Source organism: Heterocephalus glaber, unplaced genomic scaffold (assembly GCF_053883595.1).
Source record: "Heterocephalus glaber isolate CG9 unplaced genomic scaffold, H.glaber_assembly_v1.0 deba00001479, whole genome shotgun sequence".
NCBI lineage: Eukaryota > Metazoa > Chordata > Mammalia > Rodentia > Bathyergidae > Heterocephalus > Heterocephalus glaber.
In genome coordinates this window covers 3,350,304-3,371,073 of record NW_028258316.1, presented here as the reverse complement: position 1 = coordinate 3,371,073, position 20,770 = coordinate 3,350,304, and the positions used below count along the sequence as shown (strand labels likewise).

Sequence of the window (20,770 nt, the reverse complement as noted above, 5' to 3'; positions counted from 1 at the left end):
GGGGTCCCGGCAGCCGCGCCGCCGCCCGCCCTCGCTACCCGGGATGAGGCCCGAGGGTTTCTGCAGCAAGAATCCCCGCCCCCGCCCCCCTGGCTCACCCACCTCCAGACGAGGCAGGTCGGGGTCGAGCTGCGTGAAGCTGTGTAGCACCACGGGGCCCCGGGCTGGGACTCCCACCTCCAGTCGCACAGCGTCCCACACGCTGCGGCTCCGCCGGGAGCCCGGGAACAGCGGCTCGGCGGTGCCCGAAGGCCCGGCCGCTTCGGCCCACATGCGCTGCACCATGGACGGCTCGGCTTCGCGCCGCACCGCGCCGCGCCGGCCGGGGGCCGCGGGACCCGGGGCGGCCGCGGCGCTGCGCTGCCTGCGCTCTGCCCCGCCGCGGCCTGTGAGGTCAGCCCGGGGGCGGGGCCGGCGGGAGGCGGGGCCTGAGTGCGTCGGAGTTCCCTAGTCCTCGAGCCCCTGGCTACCGCGCGCCGTGCAGTGTGTGTGCCTGTGTGTGCTGCGTGGGTGTGAGGTGCGACCGTGCTGAAGGGAGACCCGCCTGCCCCGAGTTCCAGTTAAGCCCCTCCCTGCCTCTGCAGCCTTCCCCAAATTGCTTAACCTCGCGGAACACCTGGAAAAACGCGGGTAAAGAAAAGGCCCCCAGAACGGCTGGGAGGATGGCACTGGGGCACCGAAAAAGATCCAGGCTGGCATCTGCGCCCGTCCAGCGCCCTGGGAGAGTGACCCTGGCCTCGGTGCAGACGAGGTGGGATGGGCGTGCACTGCCCTGCCTGCCCTGGGAGGGACCCTGCGGCCCTTGCCTTCTCAGCCGCCCCAGAAGCAGGTCCAGGCCGCAGGGGGCGGGGCAGCCTGGAGCTGGTCGAAGCCACACAAGCCCTGCAGGGCATGCTTCTAAAATATTTCTGTAATCAGGCCGTGTCATAAATGCCGGTCTGTTTGTTTTAAAGTGGGCCGATTTGGCTTAGGGTGGAGCTCCCTTGAGGCTGCCCCCCCCCCCCCCCCCGTCCAGAATCCAGCACCTACCTAGCTGGCTTTACCTCCCTCCCCTCCTCTATCTCCCGTCCGTCCGGGGTACTCCTGCCCAAGCCACAGCTGTCTGTCCAGAGGCTCCCAGGAGTCTCCCTCCAGCCTGGAAGGTCTAGGTTGGGGTGGCCCTAGGAGCACGGAGGAGTGGCGTTAACCACATAGCAACCCTCCGCGTGCCAGTCTGCCTGTCCCCTGCTCCACCATCTGATGTCACAGACTTGGGCTGGGGGTCCCTGCCATGTTCCTAACCGCTCCGTCTTCTAGGTGTTCTCCCCCGCCCCCCTTCTCGCTGAGCTAGATCTTGAGACCATTTCATTTTTTATTTTCGAACAGGTCTCAGTAAGTTGCCCACGTGGAACAAACTTGTGATCCTTCTGCCTCGGCCTCCGAGTGCTGGGATTGCAGGTGTGCATTATCTCATCCAGGTGTTGCCTGCCTGTTTTTACAAAATTCCCCTCTTGCCATGCTTACCTGTCTTTGCGGCTCCCCTCCTGGCAGGTTGGCATATGGCTCTCCCTGCACACACACACACACACACACACACACACACACACACACACACGGACAGGTCTGCACACACACGCAGTGGCATACACACATATATCAGTTTCTAGGAAAGCCCAGTCCACCCCCCTTTTTTGCTGTGACCCCCTCCCCAGGGACCCCACCTTTATGGCTCAGTTGTCTCCTCCATAAAGGGGGTAACTGCAGAGACAGTACAGGGAGGCCTGGCCCAGGCTGGTGCTCAGTGGGGGCCCAGCCCTGCAGGGCCATCCCAGAAGCAAGGCTGAGGACAGCAAGTGTCACCCGAAGAACACAGGGCCACCTACAGTGTATGTTCACCAAAATCCAAACCCCCAGGCCTCCACATGTGGCCACCATTTGGGGGACTCACGGAGGACAGAGGGACACACTGGACACACTCCACCATGCACCCCACGGAGTTCAGGCTGGAGGGACCCCTACAGGACAAACCACCTGGTTTCTTCAACTAATACACCTCAGGGGAAGAAATGAAAGGGAACCAGTAGATAAACATCAACGAAATGCAACTTTTTAGATCATGATTTGAAGAAAGCAGCTGTTAAAGAAAAATAAGCCAGGGATGGTGGCACATGCCTGTAATCCCAGCATTCTGAGGTTGAGGCAGGAGAATCACAAATTTGAGCTCAATTTAGCAAGACCCTGTGTCAAAATAAAAAATAAGCCAGGCGTGCTGGTGCATACCTACAATCCCAGCATCTGGGAGAGGTCTTTACGCCATTTTCTCTACTTCTGTGTCTGTTTAGGGTTCCCATAATAAAAGATAAAAGGAAAGGGCTTGGTTTGAGACCTTCTGATGCCCGAGGCTCCCAGCAGCCATTGAGGTAGGGTCACCAGCATCAGACCCTGGAGAGGCAGTGACCCGGGGCAGCTTTGGCATTTGCCATGTTCCTGGCTGTGTGCCCAGCGGTCCCTCATGCTATCCTGAGAGCAGAGGCATACTTAGACCTTTCCCAGTGGGCAGCTGGGAAACTGAGTCCTGAGGTCCAGACAGGGCTGTCAGAGGGGTCTGGGGCTGGGACTGGGAGGGTGAGCCCGGGGGAGTGTGCAGCTTCAGGCAAATGTCAAGCCTGCACTTCGGCTCTTCGGGAAGCTCTGGGGCAGGGGTCTCAGAGAGCACAGCCCCCCTCACCAGAAAGCGGGGTTATCGTGAACTGGTGTCTTTCCCGTCCTTGCTCAGCCTGCTACCAGCCCCCACAGTGCATCTGCCCTTCGTGGGGGGCCACGAGAGCCCCCGGAATGAGCCTCCAACATCTTCCACATGTTCCTCGAAGAGACTAAAAGGCTGACTGACAGCTGGAGACGAGAACCAGGCCAGATCTAACCCACATGTTTTCTTTGGCCTGCAAAATGTTTTTAAATTTTTTAGTCAACAGTATAAAGGTCAGGTGATTTCATGTAAAAATCCGTATTTCCGCTCCTCTTGTAACTTCGGATGACCTGACCGCATGGGTCTGCGTTCCCGCATGGGAGAAGAGGACCGGGTGGAGCCAGCTGGCGCTGTTGCCACAGGTCCCTGAGCACCACTCCCTGGCCCGAGAGTGGCCGTCTCCGGTTTATAGGACACTGCTGTGGTCTCTTTTCTCCCTGCTCCACAACCCCATGGGTCCCCCAGACACATGGCAGCCAGGGGGGGTCTCGGGCTCTCAGAGACCTTTGTTGAAGGTCTCCTAAGTGGTTCACAGATGTGGCCCCCGGCGATGTCCCAGTCAGGACCTAGGCCTGCCACTGTGCTGGGTTCCCGGGAATGGGATTCGGGCCTGGAGCACAGTTCTGGGGACTGCCCAGCAGGACACAGCTGTGCACACCGGGCACAAGGCAGTGTTGGGGCGACCACCGACCTTGGCCCTCCTCGTCCAGCGGGGATGGCAGCCAGGTTCCCAGACACAGCCTGCCCTGGCGGAAAGGCCTTTCACCCTGGCCGGCAGGTGGAGGTCACCCTGTCTGTCTGGTCCTCTACATTTAGGGCCTGGGGAAGACTCAGCAAGGGTGTGGCCGGCCAAGCCCCTCTGTCATTTCCCGACATGGACATCACCATTCCTGGCCTGCCTGGGTCCTGCAGTGGCCCTGCGTGGGCAGGTGAGCACACCTCTCGGCAGCTGACGCATCTGGCAAGTGTGGGAGTGTCGAGGACGGAAGGAGGACCCAGCATGGCCCAGCCTCCTCTGCCTGGCTTCCTGGGAGCCGCCGCTGGCCTCCCCTGCAGCCCCCAGGACCACATGGGTGTCCCCACAGGCTGGAGGCTGAACGCAGAGCTGGTCAGGAGGTGGGAACTGAAGCATCAGTGGCCCGGGGAGGCTAATGTTGAAGGAATGTGTGACATCATTGTCACTCCAATCTTGACCTCACAGGGTGTCCCTGTCCAAGTACAAGCACAACATGACCCATCAAAGACTGGAGCTGTAGAAACAGCCCTGGCCGGGGACCTGGAGGCTCTGGGTCAGCCAGGAGCTGGCTCAGGGCCCTGCCGTCCCCCCGAAGAGGACACTCATGACCCCAGCTCTAACCTAAAAGGGCAGCCCACTGTCATCGAGAGAAACGCCATCCACTGCCCTGACTCCTGGAGTGCCAGCAGCCCCAACACCCCAAGGGGTAACCGATACCGGCTAAGGGCCACCAATTCGATGTGTGCTGGCCCACGAGAGGTCTGGGGCACAGAGAGGGAAACGGAGACCAGGACTTGAGGCTGGGCCCCCAGCACTGAGGCTGCGTTGCGAGAAGGGAAGGCTGGAGGAGCCCTGCCCCGGCCCTCCTTGAGCCTGCCGCGGTGGCCCTGCAGATGGGCACAGGGAGCCCGGGCACACACAGTCAAGGAAGGTGTCCTAGGGCTGGCCCTGAACCTGTCCCCAAGCCAGGGGGCCAGTGACTTCCATCCCCAGCCGTACTGGGCACGAGGTGCCACGCTCTGGCTGAAGGGCGCCCGTCCACACCCAGGAGGGGCCCCGGCTACCCCCACGGGGCTGCCAGCCTTCCCAGGCGCCCAAAACCATCGCAGCCTGGCGGGGCCTGGCACGGCCAGCCTTGAGGGGCTGGGAAACTCCAGATTTGGGGCCCAGATTCAAATTCGAGTTTCTGCTCTGTCTCCCTCGCTTCGGTTTCACTTCCCTGAGCCCGTTTCTCTATCAGAAAAACGGCTGCTGCTGCTGCTGCTGCTAACAACAATGCCACCTGACTCTCGACGCTTAGGAGAGCAGCCGATAAAACGAGACAAAAGCCCAGGGTAACCCAAGAAGCACTGAAGGATCCGAGCCACGGTGACAGCCCCCAGCCCCCCAAACCCCGACCGACCGGGCCGCCACAGGAGGACTGAGACAGGTGATGAGCAGGCACCAGGCAGAGGGAGGCCCAGTCCCGGCTCACGCTCACACCGGGATGGGAGACAGAAGGCCCCTGGCCCTGGCGGCTTCCAACCAAACTCCTCCAACCAGTTCTGAGGAGGGAGGAGGAGGAAGCCCAAGGGGCCGCGCTGCCTGCCTGCTCCCCAGCAGGGACTCACCTCCGTGGCTGCCAGCGGCAGGAGTGCTGGCCAGGGCGTCGGGGTCTGGACAGTGGCGTGGTGGGTGCTGGCCCACCGCCTGGCAGTCACCACTGAGACGAAGGCGAGGAACACCGAGCCCTTCCTCCCCCTGGGCACCGTGGGCCTGGCAAGGGCCTGGCCGGCTGCCCGGGCCATGTTCTGGCAGGAGCCCCGAGGCGGGGTGGGCTCCGGGCAGGCCCTTGGCCAGTGTGCCAGGCACCCGTCTGCCCTGGTGAAGTCAAGCACCCAAGTGCCGAGGCCCGGTGTCACCCACATGGCTGTCATACCTGCTCCTGTGACTGGCAGGGCCAGGAATTCCCGCTCGCACCAGGCTGTAGGGCAGCCGAGGACGGGCAGTCAGGGCTCAGTGAGCTGGCCCAGGAGCGTGGCCCAAACCTGTGACTTCGGGTGGGCCCAGCCCCAGCCCCAGCCCCAGCCCCAGCCCCAGCCCCAGCCCCAGCCCCAGCCCTCTCCTCTACCACCCCAAGGCCCCATTGCCATTGCCCTCCTGGGGGGCCTAGAAACCACCACACAGAGCCAGGAAGGTGCTCAGGTACAGGTGATGGACCCAGATGGGGCTCGGTGGGTGTGACCTGGCAAGGGCCCGATTACTCATTCTGGAAGCAGCCCTGACCATCAGACTTCCCAGTGCCTCCATACCCAGCACCCAGGTATGGGATTTCACTAAACTGGCAGGAGGGGGCCACACCAGGTTGCCGGCTGTTTATGTCACCTGCAGTGTGGGAAAAATATAATATGGCCACCATGGCCAGCAATTCAGAAAAGACTCTGGTGAGAGAACCAGGAAGGGCATACTGCCGGGAACAAGGGTTGTCATGGAAGAAATCCACCAGCTTTAAGAATAACTAGTACCTTCATTGCCTGGCAAGCACAGCACGGGAAGTCATATAATCAGTTCAGTGCGCCCATTTGACACACAGAAAACTGAGGCCCAGGGAAGGTAGGACCTGCCTGGGCTCTCACGGGGAGAACCCATGCCTTATGTCTGCAGAGCCCACAGACCCATCCCAAAGCCCAGAGAGCCCAGGTGAAGGCCGGCCCGTGTTGCCGGGCTGCTTCCTTACCCTCCTGGGACCCTGGCTGGGTGGACGTGCAGACCCCAGCTGCGACAGGAGGGCACTGGGCTGGGTGCCTGGGACCACGGAGGCAGGGAGCAGGGCCTGGTGGGCAGGGTCTTCAGAGCCTCCCCAGAGGCACATCAAGCCGCCCAAGGGCCCTGGTGCAGTGGCTAAGGCCTCGCATGGCATCCAGACGCTGGCCGCCAGCACCCCCAGCCTGCCGCTCTGAGCATTTCACTTCCTCTTCCGGTGGCTTTGTGGGGTGCACAGGGCCTGGCTGAGCTCAGAGCCCAGGGGTGAGATCAGGGGTTCCTCTCCCTGCCTGGTGCCGCCTCCCTAGGGACCCGCAGGCTCCTCTTCTCCCTGAAGGGGCCCCACTTTCCTGATCTGGGCTGGGTGGAGGAGGCAGAGCTTTCAAACTCAAAACCAAATTCTTGTCCCTCCTCCCCTTCCCGGCCAGCATGCGGGAGCTCTTGGACTCTTTTCATTTCTGAGGCGGGGTCTCGCTATATAGTGCAGGCAGGCCTTGAACTCACTCTGTAGCCCATTCTGGCCTCATACTTGTGGTGATCCCCATGCCTCAGCCTCCTGCGTGCTGGGATTCCAGGAGTGTGCCACCGTGCCTGGCTCTGACCTTGAACTCTCACCCAGTGGGCTCCTGCAGGAGAATTTCTTCCAAGGAAGAAAGGATTTCAGGGATACCCTGGAGTGGGGGTCTTGTGGGCATGCGGGTAGGCATGGGGGGAGGCAGGTAGGCTAGGTGGGCATCGGACAGAGGGCACCGAGAGTCCCCAGCTGGGTACTGCAGCTGCAGCTGTTTTCCTGCCTCCTGTCCCCCTCATCTGCCCCCCAACAGGAGCCCCCTAGCGGTTTCTGTCCCAAGTCCTCACCGCCTCAGGCTCCTGCGACTCCTGGCACTTGGACCCCAGCCTCCATGGCAGGGTCCTGTTCGGCAATCCCCTCTTCCCTGTGTTCTCTGCCCCCACCGCCAGAGCAGCCTGGACACCATGACACCTTCCCTGGCTGCCCCGCTATTAAATGACACGTGCCTTGCCCCCTGCCAGTCTCGAGGCTCCCATCCCCTGGGAGGTCAGGCATCATCTCTGCTGTTGTCTTAGTTACTTTTCTCATTGCTGAGACAAAATGCCCGACACCCAAAGTTAAAGCTCAGAGTCTGTAGAGGTTTCAGTCCATAGTCGGCTGGCTCCAAGGCGGGGTGGCTCATGGCAAAGGGGTGCTGCAGAGGAGAAAGTTCATGGTGCCCACATGGTAGCAAAAGCTGCAAGAGACCTCAATGACCCCTTTCTGCCCCTTTTATCTTATCCAGGCTACTTAGGGCGGGCAGCACTCACACCTCTAATCCCAGTGCCCTTGGGCCTAGCACTGCACCATGAATCAATCACACACTCTAGGTCCAGCCACCCCCAGCTGCCACAGGCACCTTCATTTTGCCACAGACTTCTAGAAACAGCAGGACTCACCAGGCTGTGAATCAGCGAGCCCAGGGTTCAAACCCCTACGTCCACAGACCTGGGGATCGTGGGCCAGAGACTTGGCATTTCGGGACCTTAGTTTCCTCCTTTGTAAAATGGGCACAAGGACACTTGAGGACTTGATGAGGACTTGGCAGGGGCCTGCTTTGAGGAGTAAGCGCTCATCAAACACGCACTGATCGTCCCATGGCCAGCCACCGAGGAGTCCTGCCCCAGTGCCTGGCGTGGACACGTGGTCAAGGTCGGTGGACACTGGAGTACCACGGCCTGGCTCCATACTGGACAGCCAGCTCCTGATGACCCTGTGAGGTGCGCCAGGCCTAAGTGTGTCTTCACAACTGGATGCCAGCAGGTACCTGGGAAATGTCTGTTGCTGTAAAACCAAACACCAGGAGGGCACCGCAGGTCAAGCCCGGGCCCTCTGAGGCTGGGGGGCACACTCAGGCTTGGCCCACTCCTTCCCCAGGCAGAGCTCCTAATGGGCCTCACGGCAGCCCCAGCCCCTCTACCCCCGTGCCTGGGCTGTCCCCAGCCTTGTCCTGCCTTCCCCCTCCCTGGCTGGTGACAGCAGGCATGGCCTGGTGCAGCTCAGCTGCCTTTGTGGGTTATCAGCTCTCCCAGCGGGGGAGGAGAGGGGTTGGTGGACCTTCTGGGCCCAGTGCCGTGGAAGGGGCTGGCAGGCAAGTGGACTGCGGTTTCTGGTGGTGCTGGCCTTTCTGGGTGTAAAGTGACCCACAGGGAGAGGTGCCGCTCATGCGTCTGATGGCATTGGGAGCATTGGGAGCGCACTCCCAGCCTGTGCACGGCCACATCTCCATGCAGCTTCCAGTCCTCTAACTGGTCCCGGTCTAGCCGCCAAGCCTGTCACCACTGCATTCCCCTACCTGCCCTGGCCTGGCCTCAGGGCCCGATCCTGGGGCTACTCCTTCCCGGGCAGGGCAGGGCAGGGCAGCCAGGGGTGGCAGGCCCTGAGCTGAGCGCTCGCTCGGAGACGTGGAAGGAAGGCGGCCAGCCTGCGTCACAGCCCAGTCTCAGAAGCAGGACCAGCTGCTGCTCAGAAATGCGGGAGCCCAGGAGGTGGGGCTGAGGGAGGGGAGGAGCCGCTGGGAGGGTCCCTGCCTCCAGCCCGGAGAGCAGGCCTTTGTTCCTGCTGCGGCCACATGATGCTCTACATCACTGTCACTGCCTGGAACGAGCAGGGGGCAGAGAGCAGGGCTGGGCTGGGTGCGAAGACAGTGTGGGGTGTTCCACCTGCACCCAAAACCCGCTCAGGCCACAGTCCCGGCCAGGCCTACTGGGGACTCGAGACAAAACACGGCAGCCTGTGAGGCCCAGATCGCCCCCCCCCCCCCGGGCAGGGCACCTGGGTCAACGGGTCCCTGTAGCCCGGATAACGCACCCGCCTGACCTCAGGCACCCCTGCGGCCAAGCGGGAGCCTCTTCTGGGGGAGGCTGCGGCATCTGGGGGTGTCTTTGCAGCCTGCCCAGCTGGGGGCAGGTCCGCTGGGTGCGAGCCCATTGTTTGTAAACACCCGCGGCTGTCGCTAGGAGCCGTGACTCAGAGCTGGAGTGGTGACTCCTCCTGAAGCTGTTTACTCAGCCTGGCATCCTGTCCAGGAAGCAGCCTGGAGAGGCCTGGGCCTGGCTTTTGCTCCCCTTTCCTGCTGCCCCCTACCTGACTCTGGTCCTGTGAGTGGGGGACAGCCCCCCCCCCCCGTTTCTGGGAACTGCAGCCCACCATTAAGTCACTCAACACACCTTTGCGGTCAGACGGGCTCTACTAGGTAAGGGTGGTGCTGGGGCCATGCAGGAGGCTGGGAAAAGGCCCAGGTCTGGGTCTGGGGAGCATTAGGACAATGCAAACGTCTGCACCCTGCAGCCCAAAGGTAAATGTCTGCCCATGGTTAGAAGCCCTGGAGACAGAGCAGCTCCTGGTGTCCCTCTGTCCCTTAGAGCCCATCCAGGCCTCCTTTACACCCTTCAGGGAGGACAAAGCACTTTCCCATAATCATTATCTCTGTTGTAAAGCTAGAGAGGGCGAACAACTTGCCTGAGGCCACACAGAGAGCCAGTGCCACAGCCAGGTACATGGCCAGGCCTACCATGCGCTGAGTTAGAGATCACAAATAGATGTGTGCGTGGCGGCACGGTCAGACATGGCTATGCCAGGTTCCTGTCACTGGGGTGCGTGGTCTCTCACTGTATGAGAGCCAGGCTCTGGGTGCTGAGGTCGATTTTCCCTGACCCCCCTACCCCACCTGGTGCTCCTCTGCACACCCGCTGCAGTCTGCACATCCTCCCTTGCCCCAGAGCCGGGTGATTTTGTCCCCAAGTGGCAGGATAAGTATCTCGGGCTCCCGGTTACAGGAGGGTGATGGGGTAGGAAGACCTCAGAGGCCCTTGTGGACAGCTGCATACCACACTGGGGTGTCCTTTCCCTGCTCCAGGCTGGGGAGAGCAGGGGCACCCCAGACACTGCGAACCCACAGGACGCACCTGCTGAGGCGTGGGGAAGTTGGCCACTGTTGCTAGGAGAGGCGGAGGGGGCTGTGGACACTGGCAGCGGGGAGGCCTGGCCCTGCCCCAGGCAGAACGGTCCCTCTTCTGGCAGCTGATTCACCTGCCTCAGGGCTACCCTGCTCTGGCTGCCTGCCCACTGGCCCCGCCAGCAGCCCACTGAGTCACGAGGTTGCCAAGAGGCCGAGGACCCGGGATCTGGGCCCTGCCCCAGCTGCTACTGCTGCTGGCTTCCAGCCCAGCAGGATCCAAGGGGGTGGCGGCCCCCCTCTCCTGGTGGCTGGGGGGACCCTCCTCTCCACCCTGGGCTGACTCTGCGACCCCCAGGAGCCCAGCAACCAACTTGGATGCAGCAGCTGTGAACTGGGCACGCGGATGAAGCCTGGTCCAGACCCAGCCTGCCGTGCAGGGTGCATGGGGTGGGGGGAACCACTGGATGGGGAGCTCTCTGGGCAGGGCCTGGCCCTCAAGGTAGCCTCGGACTCTGGGGTGGAAACAGCGGTTCTCACGTCAGTTTAGAGCCAGGTGATCCTTCCACAAATTGGGACTGAAATATCACAGCGATGTTACAGTGCCATAGATGTTTCTGAAGGTCAGCTTCTCCACTCATACAGATGAGCACTGGTAACAGAATTTTCAGCCAGTGCCATCGACAGACTACAGGGGGCCCCGCCACAATGATGCATTCACACAATCAGCCAGCACGAATTTACTGAGCACCTACTAGGTGCCAGGAACTGTTCAACAGGTGGTGACACATCAGGGAACAAAACAGATAAAAAGCACCTCTGAAGCTGGGTTCGGTGGCACACACCTATAATCCCAGCACTTGGAAGGCTGAGGCAGGAAGATCTCTGTTGAGTTTGAAGCCAGCCTGGGCTACCTAGTGAGTTCAAGGCCAATTTGTACTACACAGTGAGACTTTGTCTCAAAAAACCAAAAACAAATAAAAAGAAACAAGCGAAATACATGCTTGAAGGTGAGAATGCTAAAGAAGAAAAAAGCAAAATAGGGCAGGGGCACCTGGCCAAAGTGGAGGGCCGAGGCTGCGGTTTAAATCAAGCCAGGGACCTGAGGGAGAAACGTGGGGAAGGATTTCAGGGAGGAAGCGTGAGGGGAATTCTGCTGTGGGATCATTTCCTGTTCCATCCCTGCCTGGGCTCATGCTCCCTGGGGGCAGCAGCCACGACAGCTCACCTGTCTGTACCCGAGCGCAGTGCCGAGACCTCCTTATCACTACTGACAGGCCAACGTGCAAGTGTGCACTGCCACACACACGTCCCACACACCCCACACACCCCACACACTCACGGACGGAGCACTGGCCCTCCTGCCCGAATCCCTTCCCTCCTCCTCGGGCCGGGAAGGGCCCTCGATGGTGCAGGCCGGAGGAAAGCAGAGGAAAGCGTGGGGGGCCTCAGGGAGCTCTCGTGGGGGCTCCGGGGCCCGGAGAGCGGAGCAACAGCACCGGCAGGGCACGGGTGTCTGCCCACCTGGCTCCCGCTGGAGGGCTTTCCAGAGAGTGGGCTGTGTGTAGGTGGGCAGCGAGCCCCGGCAGGGGAAGTCAGGGGAGGCGGCAACCCGGCTTCCTGGGAAGCAAGAGCCCTTTTTCTTAGAAGCAGGGTGCAGCCTGGCCTGGATTTCTGCCAGGGAGGTGGGTGGCTGGGTTGGCTCTGGTTCAACCCGGGGCTTCCCCATCTTCCCTTCCCGGCAGGGAGCAGGTCTTGGAGAGAAGGGCTCTGCAGGGTGGCTGCAGCCCAGGGTGTAGCAGGAGGCCTGGCAGGGCTGGGGCCTGGGGGCCGAGCCACAGTCAGGCCCCAGTACCCAGCGGGCCCCGGTCACCCTGTGCTCCAGGGCAGGGCAGTCAGGACAAACGCGCCCTTGTGGTGTGGGAGGCGGGCTGCTGAGCCAGGGACACCCTGTGCCCAGGGCTGCCATGGGCCCGGGAAGCAGGGCCCTCCTGAGCTGCCCTCTTCCTGGAGCAGGCTCAGGTGCCAGCTGGCTGCCAGGAAGTGGCGGGACTCGGGCCCACTGCCCTGTTTTTCCCACAGGCCTTCTCCAGCAAAGAAGTTCCCCACCTGGGAGGAGGCAAGGCCTTGGGTCTCCAGCGCCCTGGAGCTGAGTGACACAGTCAGGTCCCACTTCCCTGCCGCCTACGGTCCCTCTGCCAACCCCTGGACTTTATTCTTTCCCTGGTTCTTCACAAGAGGCAACCCCCGCCCCTTCGCTTCCATCTGGTCACATCTGGGAAGCCTGTCACCGGGGCCTCACTTCTCCAGTGCCTCCCAGGAGCTCCTATGGGCTTGCAGGGAAAACGGAAAGCCGGGCGTGGTGGTGCAGGTCTGTAATGCCAGCACTCTGGGAGGCTGAGGCAGGAGGACTGCCGCAAGCTTGAGCCCAGCCTAGGCAATGTGGCGACTCAATGAGACCCTGCCTCAAAATAAGACTAAAGGAATGGCTGGGGATGCAGCTCAGCCCACAGGCCCTGCATTCAACCCTCACAGCTGCAAAATAAAACAAAAATATTTAGCTCAGTGGTTCCAGAACCTGCCTTGCAAGTGCAAGGTCTTGAGTTTGATCCCCGGTACCAACCCCGCCCCCCAAAACAAAAAAACCTAATAAATCTTGGTGAACTATTAAAAAACCCCACAAAAACGAGAGATGTGAGAAACCTGAAGCCGGGGGCCTGAGGGCTGGGCTGCGAGCACTGGGAGATCTGGGTTCTGGCCTGAGGCTCTGCAGAGGCCATCTGCAAACACACACCTGGTGGTCAGGTGCTCTTCTTCCTGCAGGCACCAGCCAGGTGCCTCCACCTGCGGCCACATTCGTCCCTTCACATGTGTGTTTGCACTACCTGGGCACACGCATGATGACGCACAAGGCATACGCTCCCTCGCTGCTCCCTCGACAGCCCCAGGGACACATCAGCCAGCGAGGGAGGACGGGGCTGCTCGGCTCCCGCATGCTGGCTCCTGTGCCCACGGGGCCTGCTCCGGGCAGGCTGTGTGTGTGTGTGTGGGGGGGGGGAGCAGGGAGCTCTGGGTCCAGCAGCTGGGAAGGAAACTCCTCTTGGAATCTTGAAACATTTCAAGCTGCTATGGGGAGGTGGGGGAGGCTGTACTGTCCACCTGGGCCTTCCCTACTGGACACTGCCTGCGTGGCCCCAGCTGCCACCTGTCCGGCGACTCAGCCTCAGGCCAGGTGGACGTCCTCACCCTAAGCACTTGGAGGGTCAGGGCCTGAACCTGGCCTCAGGAACGCAGGGGGTCCAGGTGGGGTTGCCCAGAGGGCCTGGGCAGTTGACTTCTCTGGGTGCATTTGGAAAACTCGCGGACTCCACGTGGGCCTGCAGGAGTCTCTGGCTTCTGCCTGCACCCCAGCTCCCCGAGGGCAGTCACCACTGGGGGCTGACGGCCACCTGCCTTCAGCGTGGTTGACAGGGCCTCAGGACACCTCACACGGCCCTGCCCATCCAAGAGCCTGCAGGGAGAAGATGGTGGCTCAGATTTAAGGAGCTCACCTGAGACCCCAGGTGCAGGCCAGGGCTCCCCCAGCCCTGGACTTTGTCCTCCTGCTGACTGAGGCCTGGGGGCTGCCGTGCCCTGGTTAGGGTTAGAGGTAATGGGGCTGGGCCATCTCTGGCCTGGGTGGGGACGGCAAGAATCCTGCCGGAACGGGCACAGCCCCGACCCCACCCCACATTCTCGGCCTCCCACTTGGAGCTCTGCATTTGCAGGACAAAGCCACGGTGCCCTCCCACCTGCCCCCAGCGTCCTAGTCCTAGACAGGTGACAGGTCCAGATGGAGTCTCAGGATGGTGTCCAGCCCCACACTGTGGTACACGATGGTAATCCCAGCACTCAGGAGGCTGAGGCAGGAGGAAGATGAGTTTGAGGCCAGCCTGAGCAACTGAGCAAGACCCTGTCTTGAAATAAAAAATAAAAAGGGCTGGGGGTACAGCTCAGTGACAGCATGCTTGCCTGGCTTGTGTGAGGTCTTGGGCTCCAGTGCCACAAACTGGGAAAAAAAGGGCCTCCAGCCCGAGGTGGGCACACCCTCTTACCTACGAGGGAGGACTGAGCAGTGCTGGGCTAGTCACACACCCACCGGCAGGGCAAGAAGGCCAGCGTGGCACCGGGGCTGAGGTGACCTTGGAGGCAGTGCCCATGCGGGGTGGCCAGGGGCGGGGTGTGTGTGCTCTGGCGACTCCATTCCCTCCCAGCAGCAGGGCTACGGGGTCTCACTCTGTGGGTGTCCAGGATCCACACGGCTGGCTCCAGGGCACATGCTGTCTGTGCTGCCCTTGGCCCGACCCTCTGCCTGGCCTCAGGATCCCCCAGACTCCGCCGCTGTCCCCCGCAATGCCTCTCAGCTCCGAAGTGGGCAAGAGGCTCAGGGTCACAGAGAGAGTGATCCGGGTCAGACTATAACCTGGGGAGCCCTCCTGGGCCAGCCCTTGGGGGCGTGGCAGTTTGGCCGGCCTGGACAGTCCTCTCACCAGGGGCTCCATGGCCGGCTCCCCCCAGCTGGACACCCCTCCCCAGAGTCCCGGGAAGGTCCACAGACAAAGGCAGCCCCCAGGGCGCCCCCCGGGAGGAGGGACACAGTGAGCTTGGAGGTGCCCCAGCTCGGGGGTGGAATCCAGGGCCTCTTGTGTAACGGGCAGGGCTCTGCCACTGAGCCACACTCCCAGCCTGGTGGTCTTTCCGGACACCCAGTGCTGAGGTGGCATTCGAGCCCCAGTGGGCCAGCCACGGCGGCTGTCCCCAAGTGCATGGAAGGCAGAGCTCAGCCTGGGCCTGGTGCGTTCACCTGCTGCCCCCAGGTCCCGAGGGCAACACAGTTCACGGGGGCGATGATTATGCACTGAGAGATAGACACACAGGCAGACGGGCTGCAGATGGGGAAACTGAGGCCAGTGGGCTGGACCAGGATAAGAGCATACAGCTGGTCAGTCTCAAGTTAACCCAGAACCACTGTGCTGATTCCAGGGGCTCTACATCCCAGCCACGCCCACCATTGCCACCACGTCCCAGGTCCACAGAGCCCCTGGCTACTGCGTATGTCGGGGGGCAAAGCACCCCCTTCACCATGGGCACCGAGTCTCGTTCGCCACACCTCTGACCAAATTATCTGACGTTCTGCTACTGCCAACTGTCACTCAGGTGTCCAGGAAGTGGCCTCCATGGCTAGGGGCCTGGCCCGAAGCCAGGTGGCTGGGAGGGTGCACTGGGGTTTCCCTCAGGAAGGATCCAGGGGGTGGGGGCTGCCAGGTCCTGCCCGGGGTGGGGGTAGGTGCAGCAGTCACGAGAAGCAAGGCCAGACTCACAACCCGAACAGGCTGTCTGTTGGAAAGCCCCTAACCCTGAGCCTTCCTGCCTGTCAGTATTTTGGGGGCTTGCAGTTGCCAAGCAACGGGTCCAGGCTGCCATGGGAACTCACCCTTCTTCTGGGGCTTGTCATTTTTAGGGCAATGCCACAGTGCTTCCCAATCTCTCTCCTTTCCACCTCCTCATCCTGGCTTAGGTGCCCCTACCTGCCCTGGGGTCACTTTCCGCCCCCAAGGCGGGTGAAAACTCTGATGCTCCAAACTCAAGAACCCTGAGAAAATGCAGAGCACGGAGCCCAAGGCCTTCATTAGAGCCGGGAGAAGATGAGAGGGTTCCTCAGCTCTGTTTACGTCTCCACTCCGGCTGGCTGGTAACCACGCCGTGGGGGGCCTGCCTGCCAGCCCCGCCCCGCCCCCGCCCAGCCCGACCACTGGGAGCCCACTGTAATTGGCAGGAATGTGGACCCAGCCCTGGCGCCTGGCCCCTCCTGGGCTTGTCTGCAGATGGGGACGTGCCCCCCAGACTCGCCTGCCTGTCTGAGGGTCTCCCTCCCAGAGTGCTGGGTGGACACAAGGGGACGCCACAGCGGAGGGCCAGGCACACGGTGGTGCAGGGGGCTGTTGTGACCGCACCTTCCACGGCCCAGGAAGACGAGTGGGAGTCGCCTGGGAAGGGCCCTGCAGGGCCCAGCTCTTCTCACACCTCTCCTGGAACCCACTGCACATCCACAGCCCTGGGCCTGCATTCTCTCTATGCCTGTCCCTTAGACAGGGGCCCCGGTGCTCCCCACTGGCAGAGCCCTGCACCAAGGCCCCCCATGGGCCGCTGCCGTGTGCGCCATGGATGAGCTGCAGTCAGGCACCAGTGGCCGAGGCTCAGGCTGGGATGGTAGGGGGGCTGCAGGAGACAGTGACAGCATCCGCTCCCGGGTGCTCCGCACCTTGCACTGCTGTCCACGGGAGCCTGGCTCCCTGCTCACAGACCCCCATCGCCCCACTACGCCTTCAGTCAGAGGGGCGTCTGAAGACCACGCGGAGTCCTGCCAGGTGCAGCAGGGCCAGCTGGGCCGCATCGCCTGCCTTTGGGCACTCAGGTCCTGCACGGACAGCTCCCTGGTCCCCAGGGCACCTTCCATGGTCCCCGCACTGACAGCACAGCTGCCTGGAGACCCAGGTGCAATCTAGCCACAGGCCTCTAGAAGGCTGAGACGGAAGGCCGAGCTCAGTTTGCCGGTGAGGGATGAAAGGGACCTGGCCCCGGCCGGCTTCCCTGCACCACTACCCCGTGGCCCCACCTGGTTTGATTGCCTTGGCATGTATCACCCAGGAAATGACTGTGCTCCTGGCCTGCGTACAGTTTGGTGTCATCTCCTAGCAACTAGAGGGTGACATGTTTGTGGCAGTTTAGGGTGGGCTGGGGCAACCAAACCACAGGTCACAGTGCCACCTGCCAGTGCTGGAGTCACCAAACCAGGGAGCAAGCATATTTAGGCTAAGTTCCTGCCTCCTCCTCAGACTCCCCACTGCTCCCCAACCTCCTAGGCTCCTGGCTTTTGGAAAGTGAATCTTTCTCAACAACCCTGTTATGGGTTAAACTGTGTCCCCTCAAACGATCCCCAAATCTACCAACAAGACCTTATTTGGAAATAAAAGTCTTTGCAGACAGAATCAACATGAAGTCACACTGGATCAGCACACGCCCTAGGCTGATCACTGGCATCCTTACAATAATGGGGACAAGTGGACACAGACACCCATGGGCAGAGTTTGGAGCGATGTGTTTGCGAGCACGGTCCTGCAACATCTCGAATTTAGACTTCTGGAATGGTGAAAGGAGACAGCACTTAGTTACAGAGCCCGAAGACACTAGTACAACAGACGCCAGGCCTGGTCCCTGCCACTGCCCATGCGGTCATCATCACACTGCCTCTCCTTGAGTGAATCCCCCCCCAGGACACCTCCTCCCAGCACCGCTCCCAGATGAACACTGCCACCCTTTCCCCAGCAGGCTCCTGGACCATCATCAGTGCCCCCTGCCTCCTCTGGCTTGGCCTGGGCCCAGGAAACGGAATGAATGAACCAGTTCCCTCCTTTGCTACTTTGTCATATTCAGATGTTAACCATCAGGAGACAGCAGCATGGGTGAAGACAGGAAACAGGGAGGGGACAGCAGTGAGCAGAGGGTGCCCAGCTCGGAGCTCCTCTGGGTGCTGGGACAGAGACCACTGTCCCTTGGCATGCCTGGCCCCCGGGGCTCGGAGGCAGAGTCATCGCTTACTTGGGCCACCCTGCTCCTCTCTGACCAATTCTGGGATCTGGACTAGGCACTGTGCCTTTCAGGGCCCGCCCAGGGCCCTCCATGTGCACAACACGGGTCATTCTATCACCTGCCTCCCGGGGACTCTCATGTGAATGTGAAGAGATGACACCTGTAACACCAGTGAGTAACGCACACACTAGAGCAGGAGAATTCTAAGAAACGGGGCACAATACAACTCAAAACAAGCGCCAGTGCCCAGCTTTAGGGAAAGTCCTCCCTCTCAGTCCTCATTCCTAGTCTGAACCATGAGGGTTGAAAAGTGAACACAAATCAGGTATTGTCACTCTGGCTCCCCGCTGAGTTCGGAATCAGACCGAGTCTCCGTCTCAGCTGCCCCAGCATGGTTCCTGGGCTCCCCACCTTCTGGCATGCAGTCCTTGAATGATCTGCTCCCTGGGGTGGTTGGATTTGGGGACTGGTCTTTAACCAACAGGACTGAGCACAGCAATGTGAGGTCAACAGAAGACTTGCAAGGCACTGCGCCTCTGCCTCGCTGGTTTTCTCCTGCTGCCACCCATTTGCCCTCCTTGGAGGGGAGCCTGTGGTGATGCTTGGTCCCACGGAGGGGACCATGTGGCAAGGAGCCCCCAGGGGGCCCGGGCAACAGACACAGGGGCTCCGAGGCCCTCATTCCAAACCGGATCCTGCCAGGAACACAGGAATGAGTTGCTTTTGTGAGACCAGGAGACAGAGGCCCCAGGCTGAGCTGGCCTGGGTGCAGGTGCACGGAGGCTGTGACATCACCAACGTCTGGTGTGTTAAAGGTGGCCTGGCACGCTGTCACACAGCAGTGGCTGGAGGGGCCCAGGTTCAATACGGCCTCTGCCCCCAGGGAGACGAGACGCAAGGATGTGGAGCACTCTCCCACCTCTGGGGAGCTCATACTGGACAGAGATGCTGTGACAAAAGGTCCCGCTGGGTGACAGGCAGGGCACACGCAGCCTGACCCTGGGGCTCTTCCCTGTCTCTAGTTGCTGTTGGGCTCAGCGGCCCTGCTGCCCCCAGGTGGCCAGTGCCAGCACTGCAGCCCAAGGCAAGAAATCCACAAAACAAAACACACACCTTTGTTTAGCTGTCGTCAAGGAAGCTCCTCTCCCAGGCCCCAGGGAGGAAGAGGAGCAGGATCTACAGGTTCCACGAGTACTGAGAGGGACCCCAGAAACCTCAGTTGCTCCCCTCCTTTCCCTTGCTGGCCCCAGGATGTCATTACCCGAGGCAAGACAATGACCCGGCCCCACTTCCAAATGAGGACCCCAGGGCGCCAACAAAGATAAGAGGTCCAGGGCTCTGCCTGAGGCTACACGACTGGCTGGTCTCCGCGCTGGGAGGAGAAAGCATTTTCCAAGGACAGGTCACTAATGGAACACATACTGTACAGCCCCAAGGACTCTTGGGGTCACAAGGCCAATCACCCTCGCTTGGAGGAGGAGGAGGAAACTGAGGGCTTCTCTCCTGTAGCCCCCTCCACATCAGGCAAGACACGCCTATCCTCGTTCTAGGCGCCCAGAGTAGTGGACAAAGCCATGTCCTCCCCGGGGTGTCTTGAGGACCGCCCCTGCCAGGCAGATCCTGGAAACCTTGGGCACCCTTCCGCCCATCAGCCTGGCACATCCCCGCTCCCCCGTAAGGGTGTGAGGCATGTTGCTAGGAGACTGGTCGCCTCTGGCCCAGGACAGAGCTGGCTCTAACCGCCTCTTTTTTTCTCCTTGTCACCTCCCCCGTGTCACGCCCTCCTCTGAAGCCCGTGTGGGTGAACAGCCGCGTTCACGCGAGCCTCTGCCTGCGTGGAGGTGGCCAGAGGAGAGGGTCTCACACGCAGTGGGTGGGCAGCCCCCCCCCCCCAGGATAGCGGCCCTCTTTCCCCAAACAAATCCCACGGGGGAGTGGAGCCTGGGCCGAGGAGCCCAGATCCCTTCTTTCTCCGCTGGATCCTGCCCACCTGGCCTTCCCCTGGCCAGTCTCTTTCCTGACCTCAGTTTCCCAACTGCATGGGGGGGTGGACGGGAACTGCGTAAGCGCGCGATTTGCGTGGACGCGCGCCGGCTCCCCCACGGGGTGGGGCGTGGGCGGGAGCGTGGGCCGCCGTGGCCGGCCGGGCGCGGACTTACCTGGCAATCTACCATCATCCTCAGCCTCGGCTGCTCATCGCCGGCCCCAGGGCGGGGCCCGGGGTCGCAGAGGCCGCTCGCCTCGGCCCGCGCGCGGCGCAGGGGGGCGCCCGGCTGCGGGGCTCATGGCGCGGCCTCGCGTCCGCCCGGGGCCCGGGGCTCCGCGGCCCTCGCCGCCATCCGGTTCTCCGTCGCGGCCAGCGCCGCTCCCATTGTCTGCACCCGCCGGGGTGCCTTGCTGGCCGCTCGGCCGGGCGCTCGGTCCCGCGCTCGGTCCCGCGCGGGCTCCCGGGGTTCGGGCCGGGTGGGCGGGGAAGCGCGGCCCCGCCCCGGCCCCGCCCCGGCCCCGCCCCGGCCGCCCGCAGGTGCGAGGCGCGGTCCCGCAGGCGGGAGCTCGGGGGCGCGCTCGGCCTCCCACCACGGGCGCTTGCTTGCGGCCGGACCTCACGGGGGCGCCGTTCTCGCGTCCACGGCCCGGCGCGCGCACGGAGCCTGCGCGGGACTGCGGGCGGTGCGCGCACGTGACCCCGCCTCGCCGCGCGCGCGCATTGGGCGCCACGGTCCTGCGCGGCCGGTCTTGCCTGTCCTCCCGCTCCAGCTGCTCGCGCTGTGCACCCGTCCACGCAGCGCCTGGGGTCCTCGACGCAGATGCCAAGTGGGGACCGCTGGACTAGGTGGACAAGGAGAGAGCTGGAGGCAGAGCACCAAGTACCCTCAGCCTGTCACCCACAGGGGCCCCAGTGCCACCTGCAAGACTCAGCTCGTGCGTGGCTGGCGTCCGGCCGCCCCCCGCCCTTCCACCTGCCCCACCCCCATCCCTTCTCTTCTGTGT

General features: G+C 62.1%; 1 protein-coding gene across 6 annotated transcripts in view; it reads right to left on the bottom strand.

Moving 5' to 3' along the window:
• Ralgds (ral guanine nucleotide dissociation stimulator) overlaps positions 1-20,226 on the bottom strand; it is a 38,426-nt gene extending 18,200 nt beyond the window's left edge. Inside the window, exon 1 of one of the 6 annotated variants that reach the window (XM_004849021.4) lies at positions 19,939-20,226. In XM_004849021.4, the coding sequence (XP_004849078.2) occupies positions 19,939-19,956 (18 nt within the window). In that variant the 5' untranslated portion in view covers positions 19,957-20,226. Of the gene's footprint in view, positions 1-102; positions 362-5,071; positions 5,460-19,938 lie in introns of those variants that run through there. The other 5 variants (XM_087182977.1, XM_021261801.2, XM_021261799.2 and 2 more) reach the window with 5 other exon arrangements.
• Between the last annotated feature and the right edge of the window lie 544 nt (positions 20,227-20,770).